Here is a 13,966-nt window from a genome sequence, read left to right as displayed (position 1 = left end):
AACGTACGTGGTGAGTACAGCCTTAAAAAACATGTACAAACAAAATCAATTCCCCATTACAGTTAAATACACATATAAATATGAATTAATAAAAACCATAGAGTTTTAAAAGTCCAATCTTGAGGGTGCTGCTATCTTCAACTGGAAGCAACCCAAGCATTCCACAAGTAAACTATAGAGAGATAAAAAAGCAGAAAAGCGCACACCTCATAGTGCAGTATTAAAGGCTTTACTTTGCACAAGAGTTATACATCCACTTACAAGATCGTTGTGCATAAAGAGCAGAAGGTGCAGTGGTTGCTGCAGTCCAGGAGCCCACGTTCCTGCTTGCGCGTCCACCTGACTAACCTGTCCGGTGGCACCTCAGATCTCACCCGTGCCTCCGCATCAGATGGACGATGCGCCGCGTCACCACATCGTGACGTCACCTCTTGCCGAACGGTAGCCGCAGGATTGGGTACAGAGATTGGTTTGAGCTGGAGCTAGTGCTGCACACTCCACCAGTTCTCATTTTCCTTCACACTATTTCCTGCTACGCCCACAATATTGCAATAGCCAATCAGACACCACCCTACTAGTTTTGAGGCATTTCCTCTTCATCAGGGGTGTGGTTTCTGTTGGCAAACTTGTCTCTTTTAAATGTCTTCATTATAACATTAATTAGATTAATTAAGCATATAAGCTGTAAGTTTATTTAAGCAACTATTTGTATTTATCTGGAAAGTAATATTATATATTTATGAGTTATAGTAAATCACAGAAGACATAAAAAGAGAGAAGCAAAATTAAAACAATTAGTCCAATAAATAACATACTTGAAATTGCAGTCAGTGACTGGAAACTAAATGCAGTTTGAGAATCAACTCATTCTAAGATCATAAATATAATTAAAATCTTAGTTAAAAATGTAATTATGGCTTGAAAATACTTTTAGAAATTGATTTATAAATACTTTTATAATTATTTAAAATGTTATTAAAATAATTGTAAAATATTAGAATAATAACATATTAAAATGACAATTGAAATGAGGCTAAATAAATTCCTTCATTTAACCCTTTAGGAGAAATGGTACCTAATTTGTGGATCCCATAAGTCTCTCTTTGTCTTAATTTAAGAAACGTATCTCCTCCTTTTATCCCTATTTCAACTTGTTCTATGCCAGTCAGTATGAGATTACTCAGGTTTTTGTTGTGAACAATTTTAAAATGTCTCTGCAACATCTAGTTGCTTAGATAAACTTACAGCTTATACTGTATGCTTAATGAATCTAATTAATTTTAAAATGAAGACATATAAAAGGGACTAGTTTGCCAACAGAAACCACACCCCTGATGAAGAGGAATCGCCTCGAAAATAGTAGTGTGGTTTCTGATTGGCTATTGCAATACTGTGGGTGTAGCAGGAAATAGTGTGAAGGAAAAGGAGAACTGGTGGAGTGTGCAGCACTAGCTCCACTCTCTGTACGCAATCCTGCGACTACCGTTCTGCAAGCAGTGGCGTCACGACGTGGTGATGCGGCAGTGCATCGTTCATCTGATGCGGAGGCACGGGGAGATCTGAGGTTCCACCAGACGGTCATTAGGGCGGACGCTCAAACAGGAACGTGAGACTCCACACACAGACTGCTCCTGGACTGCATCAACCACTATACCTTCTGCTCTTTATGCACAACGATCTTGTAAGTGCATTTTTAACTCTTGTGCCAAGTAAAGCCTTTGATGCTGCACTATGAGGGGTGCGTTTTTCTGCTTTTTCTCTCTCTAAAAATCAAAAGTGCCTTCAGTCAACGTGGCAACTCCTGCTGTTTATTCTCACTTTCACCACTCTACCAGGCTGCATAGCGCTATTTTCTATGCAGATCGCAAAGGGCCTTATAAGAAAAAAAGTCTTACAGATATAGCAGAGCTTAGTCGCCTCAGTGCCACTGTCATGCACGGTCACGAGACTGCGGCAGTCACGGCACAGAATGATTAATGCTGTGTGGGTCCAATTCAGAGGCATGGACCCCACGCAGCTCCATCACGGCACACACTGTCCCCGGTGCCACAGACTTTTGCTTGTCCTTGTGTGGCACTCAGGACAGTACATCTTTCTTTCTTCTGTATCTTAAAACTTCTCAGATAAGATATCAGTGTATACATTATGTACTGTAACTACATTATTTATATGGGTACAGCATGTCAACTGTCTGATTTAATACGTTTGAACCGTGATTGATACACGGCTTTGTGGCTATCACAAGCTCATCACCAACTTTATGTACTTATAGGGATGAGCTTCATGAATAGTATCAGCGGCTTTTAATATCGGCATCTCCAATGTTTAGGCACTGTGGCCATAGATCTACAAGACACCGGCTGCCGCTCCTCCAGTGGACCGACTCTTACTCTTCCGTCAGAGGGTGGCAAAGGAGGGAGGAGACCCAGCATTGCACCCGTGCTGGAAGTGGCTGACAATTCATCCATACAGCCCTGCGATCTGCTCAGTGACCAGTCAGAAGATGAAACCAATGCTTCCGATGATGAATGTTCCGAAGCTAAAGAGTATGTATCAATATCGGCTAAAACTAGCTTTTCTGACAGTTCTAATTGATTGATGGCCTTGGAATGAGAGATGTGTGAACTTTTCACCTACTGTAGGTATGTGTGTAAGAAAGAGAGAACCTTATTCAGTCGTGTACCCATTGACTTATATACCTCCCAAAACATCCCTCTATACAACTCGTGGAGAGATACCTGTGAAGATACCTGAAATACTTGGGAAACATGCTAATTTCAATATACAGCTAAACCCCGTTATAACGCGGTCCTCGGGGTCCACCCCGAGACCACCGCGTTAGTAACGGGGTCGCGCTAATTTTAAAAAAAAATGGCCGCCGCGCGCCTGATCGGGAGGGAGGGAGTGAGGAGGGAAGGAAGGAAGAGGCCTGCACAACATGCGGGCCCGTCTGGCCTCTCTGTGGGGCCCACAATGACGGGCGCCAGTTAATTAAATAAATAAAATGTTTAAAAAAAGTGGCACGATTCATCCCTCCTCCCTCCCAGCCCCCTCCCTCTCACAGCCCCCTCCCTCTCACAGCCCCCTCCCTCTCACAGCCCCTCCCTCTCACAGCCCCCTCCCTCTCACAGCCCCCTCCCTCTCACAGCCCCTCCCTCTCACAGCCCCTCCCTCTCACAGCCCCCTCCCTCTCACAGCCCCTCCCTCTCACAGCCCCCTCCCTCTCACAGCCCCCTCCCTCTCACAGCCCCTCCCTCTCACAGCCCCCTCCCTCTCACAGCCCCCTCCCTCTCACAGCCCCCTCCCTCTCACAGCCCCCTCCCTCTCACAGCCCCATCCCTCTCACAGCCCCTCCCTCTCACAGCCCCCTCCCTCTCACAGCCCCCTCCCTCTCACAGCCCCTCCCTCTCACAGCCCCCTCCCTCTCACAGCCCCCTCCCTCTCACAGCCCCTCCCTCTCACAGCCCCCTCCCTCTCACAGCCCCCTCCCTCTCACAGCCCCCTCCCTCTCACAGCCCCTCCCTCTCACAGCCCCCTCCCTCTCACAGCCCCTCCCTCTCACAGCCCCCTCCCTCTCACAGCCCCCTCCCTCTCACAGCCCCTCCCTCTCACAGCCCCCTCCCTCTCACAGCCCCCTCCCTCTCACAGCCCCTCCCTCTCACAGCCCCCTCCCTCTCACAGCCCCCTCCCTCTCACAGCCCCCTCCCTCTCACAGCCCCTCCCTCTCACAGCCCCCTCCCTCTCACAGCCCCCTCCCTCTCACAGCCCCTCCCTCTCACAGCCCCCTCCCTCTCACAGCCCCTCCCTCTCACAGCCCCTCCCTCTCACAGCCCCCTCCCTCTCACAGCCCCCTCCCTCTCCCCTCCCTCTCATAGGCTCCTCTCTCTCAGCCCCCGGCAGCCATGTGTTTTTTTTTTCTTCCGGAGTGTTTTTTTTCTTCCGGAGAGGCGGGGATTTAGTGTGTGTGTGTGTGTGTTTGTGTTTGTGTGTTTGTGTGTTTGTGTGTGTTGTGTGTGTCTGTGTATATCTAGTTGTGCTGCACCGCAGATGCCTTTCCTATCTGAGCTTTCAGAGAGCTGTGGATTCCTTAAACAGCCTGTTGAACGAAGCTTGAGACAAGTTGCAGATAAACACGGTAGGGTGGGGATCAAGAGGAGGGGCCTTCATGATTGGGGGGGGGGGAGGGGGTTGGTTAAAGGTTACACATTTTTGTGGAAAGACACAGCTGGTAGAAAAAAAAACAGGTCAGTCCTGTGACTACTGAGAAGGCATGCAACTTACTATCCTGTAATGTTTAGCAGTCCCCTATAGTGCACAAACTCATTCTTTATCGGTTTGCAAAGGAGGAATGCACTGGGGGTCCTTCATGCTGTAAAATTCTCGCATTTTTACTTGGTACCAAACATGTATGCAGGATTGTTGTAGGGTGGATTTAAATACATGGGGTTATTGTACATTACTTAGTCAGTGTGTGCAGTGTGAGCAATGTGTGTGTCAGTGTGAGCAGTGTGTGTGCAGTGTAAGCAATGAGCAGTGTGTCAGTGTGTGCAGTGTGAGCAATGTGTGTGCAGTGTGAGCAATGAGCAGTGTGTGTGCAGTGAGTGTGTGCAGTGTGAGCAGTGTGTGAGCAGTGTGTGTGCAGTGTGTGTGCAGTGTGTGTGCAGTGTGCCAGTGTGTGCAGTGTGAGCAATGAGCAGTGTGTGTGCAGTGTGCAGTGTGTCAGTGTGTGCAGTGTGAGCAGTGTGTGTGCAGTGTGGCAGTGTGAGCAATGAGCAGTGTGTGTGCAGTGAGTGTGTGCAGTGTGTGCAGTGTGCAAAAAAAACGGGAGCCACGGGAAAACCGCGTTATAACCGAATCGCGGTATAACGAGGCGCGTTATAACGGGGTTTAGCTGTACTTTGCATATTCTCTCTCTATAAATTTAAATGTCGCTTCAACTTTGTCAACTTTGACCAAACCTTGATTGTTTGAAAACTTTTTTTCTGAAGTTTGAGCGAAAAAGTTCTTCCCACCTCCCCCTCCTCCCATTTCCCCTATATTCAGGTATTCGCATTTAATCCAAGTTTGGATTTTTTTAAATCCTCCCGGATTGTATCCAATGGGGGATTCTTAGGGACCTGCATGGATTTTTTTAGTAGCAAATCCGCAGACATATTTTGATGTGATAGGATTGTGGTCCCTTTAATTTAATTGCCAGACAGATCCAAGGAAAAAAGACTCGATAACTTTCTGGACAGTGTGTTTAGAAAGCGGGTTTCTTGTGTCCTCTGAACAATGTATTTCCATCATTATTTTATGACCTGCCCGTGAAGTCATGTGAAATCTTCTTGTATAACGTTAACTGATAAGAGGTTTCAATCTAACGGAACGGTATATCTCTCTGCCGCCGATTGGCCGCAGGGGACAGCTAGCCACCGGCTATATCACCGCGAAGGTTAGTAAGTGGTTGCAGGGACTAGTGATAGTATTTGGGATTAACTTTAGGGATTTTAGGGTAAGGAGTTAAGGTTAGGGGTTTTAGCATAATGGGTTCACAGGCTAGGCTAAGGGGTTGACGGGTTAGGGGTTTTAGGGCTAAGGGTCAGATTAGGGGTTAGGGTAGGGGTTAAGGTTAGGGGTTTTAGGGTAAGAGGTCCGATTAGCGGTAAGGGGTTAATGTTAGGGAGTTACCGCACGGTGAAATGGCCGGAGGTTAGCTGTACCCTGCGGCCAAAATGTCCTAGACTGTTCATCTAATTCCTTAACCCATGGCTAGCCGCAGGGTCACCACTCGGATTCAAATTGTAAGCTGTTCACTGCCAGCCCTCCACAGGTAAGTCTTACTCCAAGCCTGGAACAGTGGTAAAGTCGATATACACCTGAGCTCTGGCGATAGCGATCTCCAGACCTCTGAAGCCCACCCGGCGTAGAGTGCAGTACCCATGGCACGGAGAGCCGGGCCTCCTTTGGGGCCTGATAACAAACTTATTAGATGTTACAGCCAGCTGTGTTTCAGCTCATTGATCCAGAGCCCAAATAGAATGTGCCAGCCTCTAACAAAAAGACAAAAAGACATATTTACTAAACGGTGCTACCTCATGATGCACCATACAGCCCGCCACTTCAACTTATGTTTCCACTCCCTGTTCCTATTAGATTGTAAGCTCCATGGATAAGGGTCCCCCTTACTTACTCTACCAGAGTATGCAAGCGCGGTGACGTACTGTCCTGGTGCTCACCTCTCATTGTACTGCGCCGCGGGTCACGGTGGTGCATTATAAATAAATGATAATACCAGGGAAGCCCTTTAACAAAAAAAATGGGGCCGGCTTCTGGAAATATAGCTAATCATGAAATCAATGGCAAAAATACAGAATGATGAGTATTTATTTAATTTTATAACCAGTATTATTAGATATAAATTATTAGTGTGTTAGAATAGCCATACTGTGAAAATAATACATTTTGATAAGCTATATAATGAAACATCTGCTCTGCGTCACATACATTTTTTTGTTTGGTACACATACAGATGTAGCTAAACTTACCGGCCTCGGCACTGAGGGCGAAGAAGCAAATAGTCGGGTTGCACTGAGACTTTTTAGGGTTTATGCCTTTTTTGGCACACAGAAACATTCTTTATTTAGTACATGCTGTGACAAAGTGATGGTGTGAAAAAAGGTGCTAAACACTAAAAGTGATCACTAACTATAAAGTGACAAAAAATTATTAACAATAAAATTACAATGGTGAATGATTGTGCAAACAAATGTGCAAAAAGGTGGTATAATGAAGGTTGTGAATCCCTGCTCAAACCCTCTGGCAGGGCCTGTCTTCACTGGTCCCAAAGCATAGAAACTTTTTCTCTCACAATCCAGGGGGAGCATATAGGGACAAAAAACAATACACAATGATCTAAGTGTAGATAGTTTTAAAATGTGTGAATAAATTCTGCTCTTATGTATAGCCTACTCACAAAATTCAAGTGGTTTTTAAGGCAACTTCAATATACTGTGGTGAATGTGTTTCTCTAGGGTCAGGTAAGGATGTACTTCAGCTCAGGATATCAGAGGAGATGAACCGCAGCAAGGAGAAGAAATGTATCCATAGTGCAGATCAATATGGTAAAATAGGATTTTTATGTAGAATCTATAAAAAACACTCACAATAATGCGGATTTAAAAAAAGACACACCACACTCATGTGAAACAGAAGAGGTCGCCTGATACAGTAGCTCACCCCACCGCCTCCGTTGGACGTCCATCACTCGTTGTGAACACCTCCGCTTTTGGCTGCTTGCCTTCCGATGGTGTGTGAAGGCTCAGCTCCGTCGCGGTCTCAAGGATAGGATGTCACGTGGTGTGCAGTCTATCGGCAGCATGTCTCCCTGATGCTCAGTGGTAATCTGGGTGGTCCCACTCTACGCGTTTCGCCAATTAGATTCGCGGCTTCCTGCTGAATGCAGCAGAATTTATTCACACATTTTAAATCTATCTACACTTAGATCGTTGTGTATTGCTGTTTTTCATCCCTATATGCTCCCCCTGGATTGTGAGAGAAAAAATTTAGTACCATACTAAACAATGTACTATACATCGGTATGCCCAGTGCCGGCCATTTCCGTGCCCCAAAACGAATGAAAAAAAATCTGATATGTGAGCTTAGCACGTCGGTGCAATTGAAAATGAGGTTCACAATTTTGCAACAGAGTTTGTGATGTTTATGGCAAGGGCCCCATAGTTATACTCAAGGCTTTGTGACGTTACGCGCCGGAACAAAGTACCGGCACCTATTTTTCTTACCTTCTCCTCCTGCTCCTCATCTCCGAGATCTTCTGCTTTTGACAACGCGTCACCATGACTACGCAACGTCCCATGGCAATGCGTTGCCAGGACAACGTGACGCTGAGACAGCACACAGTGACACCTATTTTTGTTTTTTACCATAAAGCACTGGCTGTGCCACCGTAAGTCAGTAACGTCAGCGCTGGCTGCAGCACTGAGGCTGGAATTCTGTTTGTGTAGGAGAGGCACAAGGAATATGTGCAGACTAGAGAAACTTCTGGTAATACAGACCCACATCTCATACAATGGTAAGACACGGCCATAGAAATAATAACAGCATGAGAGAATTTCACTGGGACGTTACAATCATAACACCTCTACACTCGAAGGTTGAAACCCTGTTAGAAGCACTTTGCTCCCTGCACTGTTAGTTCTGCGTTTGTAGCATTTTTGGGAGATAAGAGGTTTTGCAGATGCACTGATGTACATTAAGCCACAGTGGCTGAATATATGCCTGCTCAGACAAGACCTCAGTATCTCATTCTGAGTAATAAGAGACACATCAAACTGAATGCTCTCTGCGTGACAACTATTTAGGGAGTTAGGAACAGAACAGACTTCTTGACTTACAGGCACACTTTAAATCTTCACTACATCTTGCAGTAGAGTTTCACAGGAGTTTTTTTTTATTTAGCTTAGCGTTGATGGCAGAAGCAAAGGACCAGTATATTCTGGTAGAGGACCTAGTATGGGTTATATACTAAGGCAGGGGTGGCCTACGCCAGTCTTCAAGGGCCATCAACAGGTCAGGTTTGACGGATATCCCTGCTTCAGCACAGGTGGCTCAATCAGTGGCTCAGACTGGTGTTGGCCACATTGACTGACCCACAGATTGAGCCACCTGTGCTGAAGCAGCGATATCCTTTAAGCCTGACCTGTTGTTGGCCCTTGAGGACTGGAGTTGGCCGCCCCTATACTAAGGGTTTTATCAAGAGGTACGTGTGCGCTGACATAGTTACGCCATTTTTCTTTTGCATTGTTTTCAGTCTATAACGCGACATATTTATAAGGTGTATTTCTACCGATTTGGCGCGCGCTGCGCTAGTATTCTGGGCTAAAAAGAGACTTAAACCACACGTCGGTGACCAAGAAAACCAACGCTGGAAACGTTCAAGAAAAGCCACCCCAACTCCTCAAACTCGCTCCATAAATCCTTCACCTAGTTACAGAAACAGCCAACACATGGCACAGCCAAGTATAATACCTAGACGCTGGTATTTTTCAATGCGTGTAGCGACACAATAACGGCTTTGCGCCGGAATTTGCCCAGATCCTTAAATACTCTGAGATGCAAAACAGGGCACAATATTTATCAGGAGAAGGTATTCTATTGTGTACTTGTTTTTCTCCCAGATTTGCAGCTCTTTTGCCTTTATACATACAGTAGGGTCCTTGGAGTTTTTAGTTTTGATTAATCTGGCGCAGTTGTGTTTGCACTAGTTTTGCCCCAGTTTTGTGCATACTAAAGTTCTGATTCTATATAACTCAATGGCACTGCGACCAGCTGCATCGGAGCATGTACAATCAGCTTCTAAGAGGGTTGTGTATCAGAGGACCCAGGTTTTGGGGGGTTTTGATCCATTAAAATGGGTGCACTCCGGCTTAGCAAAGTTTATATCTAAATCTGTTCATACTGTTAGGTCAGAAAGGAAACTTGTCTCTGTATTTGGCTACATTAGTGGACCCGGAGCAAAATACACAGGTACACCGTATACTCAAGGTTGTGTCTTCTGTTGTAGGTATGCAAAAGGATACCCTCCCAATTCTCCATACATAGGAAGCTCCCCCACGTTTTGTCACCTTCTGCAAGAAAAAGTGCCTTTTTGCTGCCTCCGGTTAGACAAGGTAAGATGGGCGTGTTTATACAAGGTAACGGGAAAGGGAACTATTCTGTCTTATAGGGCTATTTTTACTAAGCAATGCTAAGCTGTAAGGCAGCTTAAAGCGTCTGTACCTGAAACACATTTTTATATTTCCGCTCTAGGTAGGAAGCAGGGGGTCTACCGTGTTCATTTCAGCTTGGGGGACCTCTTCTCCCCGAGATACATCTGAAGGTGATGCCCATATTTCGCTGTGGTTTAAAGGTCCCATGTCACACCGGCCAATAAGAGGCCGCAGTTTCCTCTTGGCTTGCGGGACCTTTAATCCACCATATTGGGTGCCCAGCCAGAGCTGCTACCACCTTTAGAGCTCTGTATCTTGGGAAGCAGGGGATCCCTGGTGCCGAAATCACGGCGATTCAGCTCCGGAGACCCCTGCTTCCTACCTGGTACAAAAAAAAAAGAATCCCAAAAGGCAAAGCTTCTGTAATGTGAATGGACATTAAAGTGACTTAAAATGAGTTAAATCCACTTGGTAAATATGGAGCTTAGCGTCTGCGTGGGGTGTTTTTACCAAATTTTTTACCTTTAGAATAATATTCTATTTTAGCAGGTTTAATTAATGCATTCAATTTGCATTTGAAGGTTTTACTAAAATTGTAATATTAATAATGTAACTATAAATGTATTTATAATTTAATACCGGTATATATTTGGAGACATTTAATATTTGTTGTGATGTTCATGTTTGTAGTTGCTATGATGGGATATTTATTGCTATTTATAACATGTTAAAAAAAGGTTTAACAAATAGAGAAAATTATAGTCAGATGCTAAAAGTATTACCTTACTTAATATGGTATGCCAAATAAGTCCTTTCCGAACCCTTAGTCTGAGTCCATATACCAATATCCATAATGAATTGTTGGGAAAGATCTGTGTAAAGTTCATGTATTTATGTAAAGCAGCATGTAATCACAATAACATTTCCTTATTACGAGTGACTCATAGTTAATTTTCATGCTGAAAACCCTATCCCATCTCATCAATATCATCAAAATATTAAGCTTTAATTTCAAAATAAGGTTGTTTCAGGTACAGTATATAGAGTCCTATAAAAAGGGGCACATTTTTGCGAATTCACTGGAGTTTAAAAATATCCACTGTTTAAAAAATAGAAATTAGAGGGGGAGAAATAAGTAAACATTTAAAAATATATATATTTTTTGAAAATTAAATAAATTGCCAAAATTTGTCACATTTTCGGAAATGTTGGCAAAGCGAATTTTGACACATTTAACCAACTCTCTACCCATAAATATATCATTCCATCCCTACTTATAACGAGAATCCTTATTTCAATAGGGTTTGCTTGTGGTATATATTCAGATTGAGATACCAACAGGTTCCTTCTTACCTCTGTTTTAGGGTTGTCAACATAACTATTATGAAGATGCCAAAGCCTACGGATTTAAAAATAAAATCATTATAGTTGCCGCAGAGACCGCTGGAAATGGACTGTATAATTTCATTGTTCCACTTAGAGCTTACTACAGACCAAAGAAAGAGCTGAACCCCATAATATTACTACTGGATAATCCGTAAGTAATGTTTTCTTAAGGTTCTTATGTGTATACCAAAGTAGCCAGAACACAAATCATATGGGTTACATCTGGACTTGTTGCTGCTTGACGTCTTCAGGTTCCTGGCTCACAGTAACAGACATTTAACCTTACTTGGCTAGACTACCCATCAAGGGACACACTCGAAATAGCATTGCCAAGTGATGCAGGCTATCGGCAGGTCACTAGGCAGGCACAAGCTTTGAGTTCTGTATCCAAGAACCTACAGTAGTTGAGTACAAATGTTGTATTTGTGGTTCAGATCAGGAGCAAATATAGTTTTCTCCTCTGTGGAAATGTCAAATGGATCAATTACTCAGCCACCAGTGTCCAAAGGGACCCTTCTTTCAATGGGTTTTACTGCACCGACACACTTTATTCGAGCAAATACCCAGTATGTACCTGGCAGATACCTGGAATGCGCCGCTCCTCACCTCTGACAAGCCCCGTTGCGTTTGCCTTCCCAGCCTGGGTTCATGCCTGGCTGACGGGCGGCTGATCTGTTAAATGATAATGATTAGGATTTAATAGGCTGCAATGCTTCGCGTGTCTACCAGATGGCATAAATTCATGAATTGTAATGCATTATATATATATATACTGTGCAGTTTTGCAGCCAGCGGGAATAAAATGCTTCAATCCCTGCTTGGAAAATACCTCAATGCACTCGGGCAGAAAACAGTCACAAACCTCAATACACCCGGGTATACCCGAATTCGTGGGACTAGCCGAGCTCGAATAAAGTGTGTCGCCAGTGTACATCCCATCTATTTATTAGGTTGACTGTGCAATGAATGTATATTCCTACTAGTGAATCACCTTTGTTTCAGGAGAAATTAATTGAGAGGCCTTGTGAATAAAACAGTTATTGGTTAACTGTAGGATTTCAGGAAAGGGGCACGTCCAGCTGGGACCCCCTTCGTCCACCGTGCCCAGGACAACTGTCCCAGCTCTCCACCCTGTCAGCGGCCCTAGAACGCTTTGCTCCCGGTTCAGCGGGCGAGTCTGACCCTGAATACATACTAAAATTGCTAAACTTGTGTCCTTCTCAAAATCCCTTTGGCTTTGAATACAACATGGTGGAATCTGATTAAGCTTTTATTCTGTTATGCCACTGTACTCCACAGGAAGGGAGGACACACAGGGGATTCTGGGAGAGGGAATAGTTACCATAGAAGCTTAAATGTTTTAAACCAAACTTGTTGAGAGAGAGAGAGAGAGAGAGAGAGAGAGAGAGAGAGAGAGATGTAATACTGCAATTGAACAATTGAATATAGAAAGCGGTGAGATATACCTTCATACAGTATTTGCATTCCTTGTATAGTTGCCTTGAATGGTATATTTATTTACCCCCGGAGGTGATCCTTGCAGCCTCCCTGGTCCGGCAGCGTCAGCGCAGTCACCATGCAAAAGTGGGTGTCACACAATTTATTTAACGCCAATAAAAACCAATAGAGATTCAGTCACAAAACCACTTCTTAGTTTGTGCATGTACAGTACAGAAACTGTAGGTCCATTGCTGTGGCAATAATGTAAGCTAAAAGAAGAGTCCAAAGATTTTTTTTTTAAAAAGGGGTACAGCTTGTAGAGCATGCAGGTGTAACAGCACCCCAAAAACAGCATATGTGAAACTTGCGTCATGACAAAGGGGAGAGAGTCGTATGATCAAAAGCAATATTACATGAAGGAGCAGATATATAATATATCTGCTGGAATGTACATGTAAAATTAAAGTACATCGGAAGGACGATACGACCCCTTAAAATAAGTTTGGCTGAGCGCGTGAGAAAGGATTGGAGAAAGGATTGGAAACACATAGGGCCTTATTCAGAAAGCCTCGATAAGGCCCTTATCGAGCACTTATCGACCAAAATGGCTACTGGTATTCAGATAGCCTCGATAAGTGCTCGATAACGGCCTGTATCGACGCAAAATATTTATCTCCGTCCGAAATTCGCTAACTGAGCAGCGATCAGGCCCTTATCGACCATTTTCGGAGGGTTGATAAACTCCCGCTATTCAGAGACCCGCGAGTCGGGTGTCGCGGCCCATCGCAGCCCATCGCAGGCTTAAAAAACGATTTTCTCCCCAAATCCACTTCCCCACAAAATTGTTGGGCAATTGGTGGGGAAATGCCTCGATGAGCTGCGATGGGTCGGGACTTAGAAGAAATCAGGCCCCTTTCCTGCCTCGGATTGATGCCGGGGGTCTCCGGAGCTGATAGCCATTAATAGCAGCTCCGGACCCCCCCGGCATGCATCCGAGGCAGGAAACATGAATGTACAGCAACTTCATTACCTTAGCGGCTAACCGCTAAGGCAAGGAAGGGGTTAAACACCCGTGCCAGGCTTACTGTAATAAACATACAGTACAATACAATACAATGGCTATCGGGGGTGGGTGAAGGGGGAATTTGGCCCTTAGTGGCTGTTTAGGCATTGCGGGGGGGGGTTGCGGGGGGATTTAACCCCTTCATTACCTTAGCGGTTAATACCGCTAAGGTAATAAAGGGGTTAACCCAACCGCTACCCCCCCGCAAGGTCTAAACACCCATCCTTAGGGCTAATACCCCCTTCAATCACCCATGAGGCCTAAGCACCCACCCCAGACTGACTATACCCACCCTATACCTATTGAGTAGTATAGTGGTACATCATACCCATATAATAATAATATGGGCATGATAAGCCTCTATAGCACT

At 44.7% G+C, this 13,966-nt stretch overlaps 1 protein-coding gene across 4 annotated transcripts in view; it reads left to right on the top strand.

Moving 5' to 3' along the window:
- Window positions 1–13,966, top strand: part of KCNT2 (potassium sodium-activated channel subfamily T member 2) — a 391,255-nt gene that overhangs the window by 292,788 nt on the left and 84,501 nt on the right. For all 4 annotated transcript variants that reach the window (XM_075616937.1, XM_075616935.1, XM_075616938.1 and 1 more), the window contains exons 17-19: window positions 2,330–2,546; window positions 9,563–9,668; window positions 11,072–11,244. In XM_075616937.1, coding sequence (XP_075473052.1) covers window positions 2,330–2,546; window positions 9,563–9,668; window positions 11,072–11,244 — 496 coding nt within the window. The remainder of the gene's footprint in view (window positions 1–2,329; window positions 2,547–9,562; window positions 9,669–11,071; window positions 11,245–13,966) is intronic.

Source organism: Ascaphus truei, chromosome 10, assembly GCF_040206685.1.
Source record: "Ascaphus truei isolate aAscTru1 chromosome 10, aAscTru1.hap1, whole genome shotgun sequence".
Taxonomy (NCBI): domain Eukaryota; kingdom Metazoa; phylum Chordata; class Amphibia; order Anura; family Ascaphidae; genus Ascaphus; species Ascaphus truei.
This window is presented reverse-complemented; position numbering and strand designations above follow the sequence as displayed.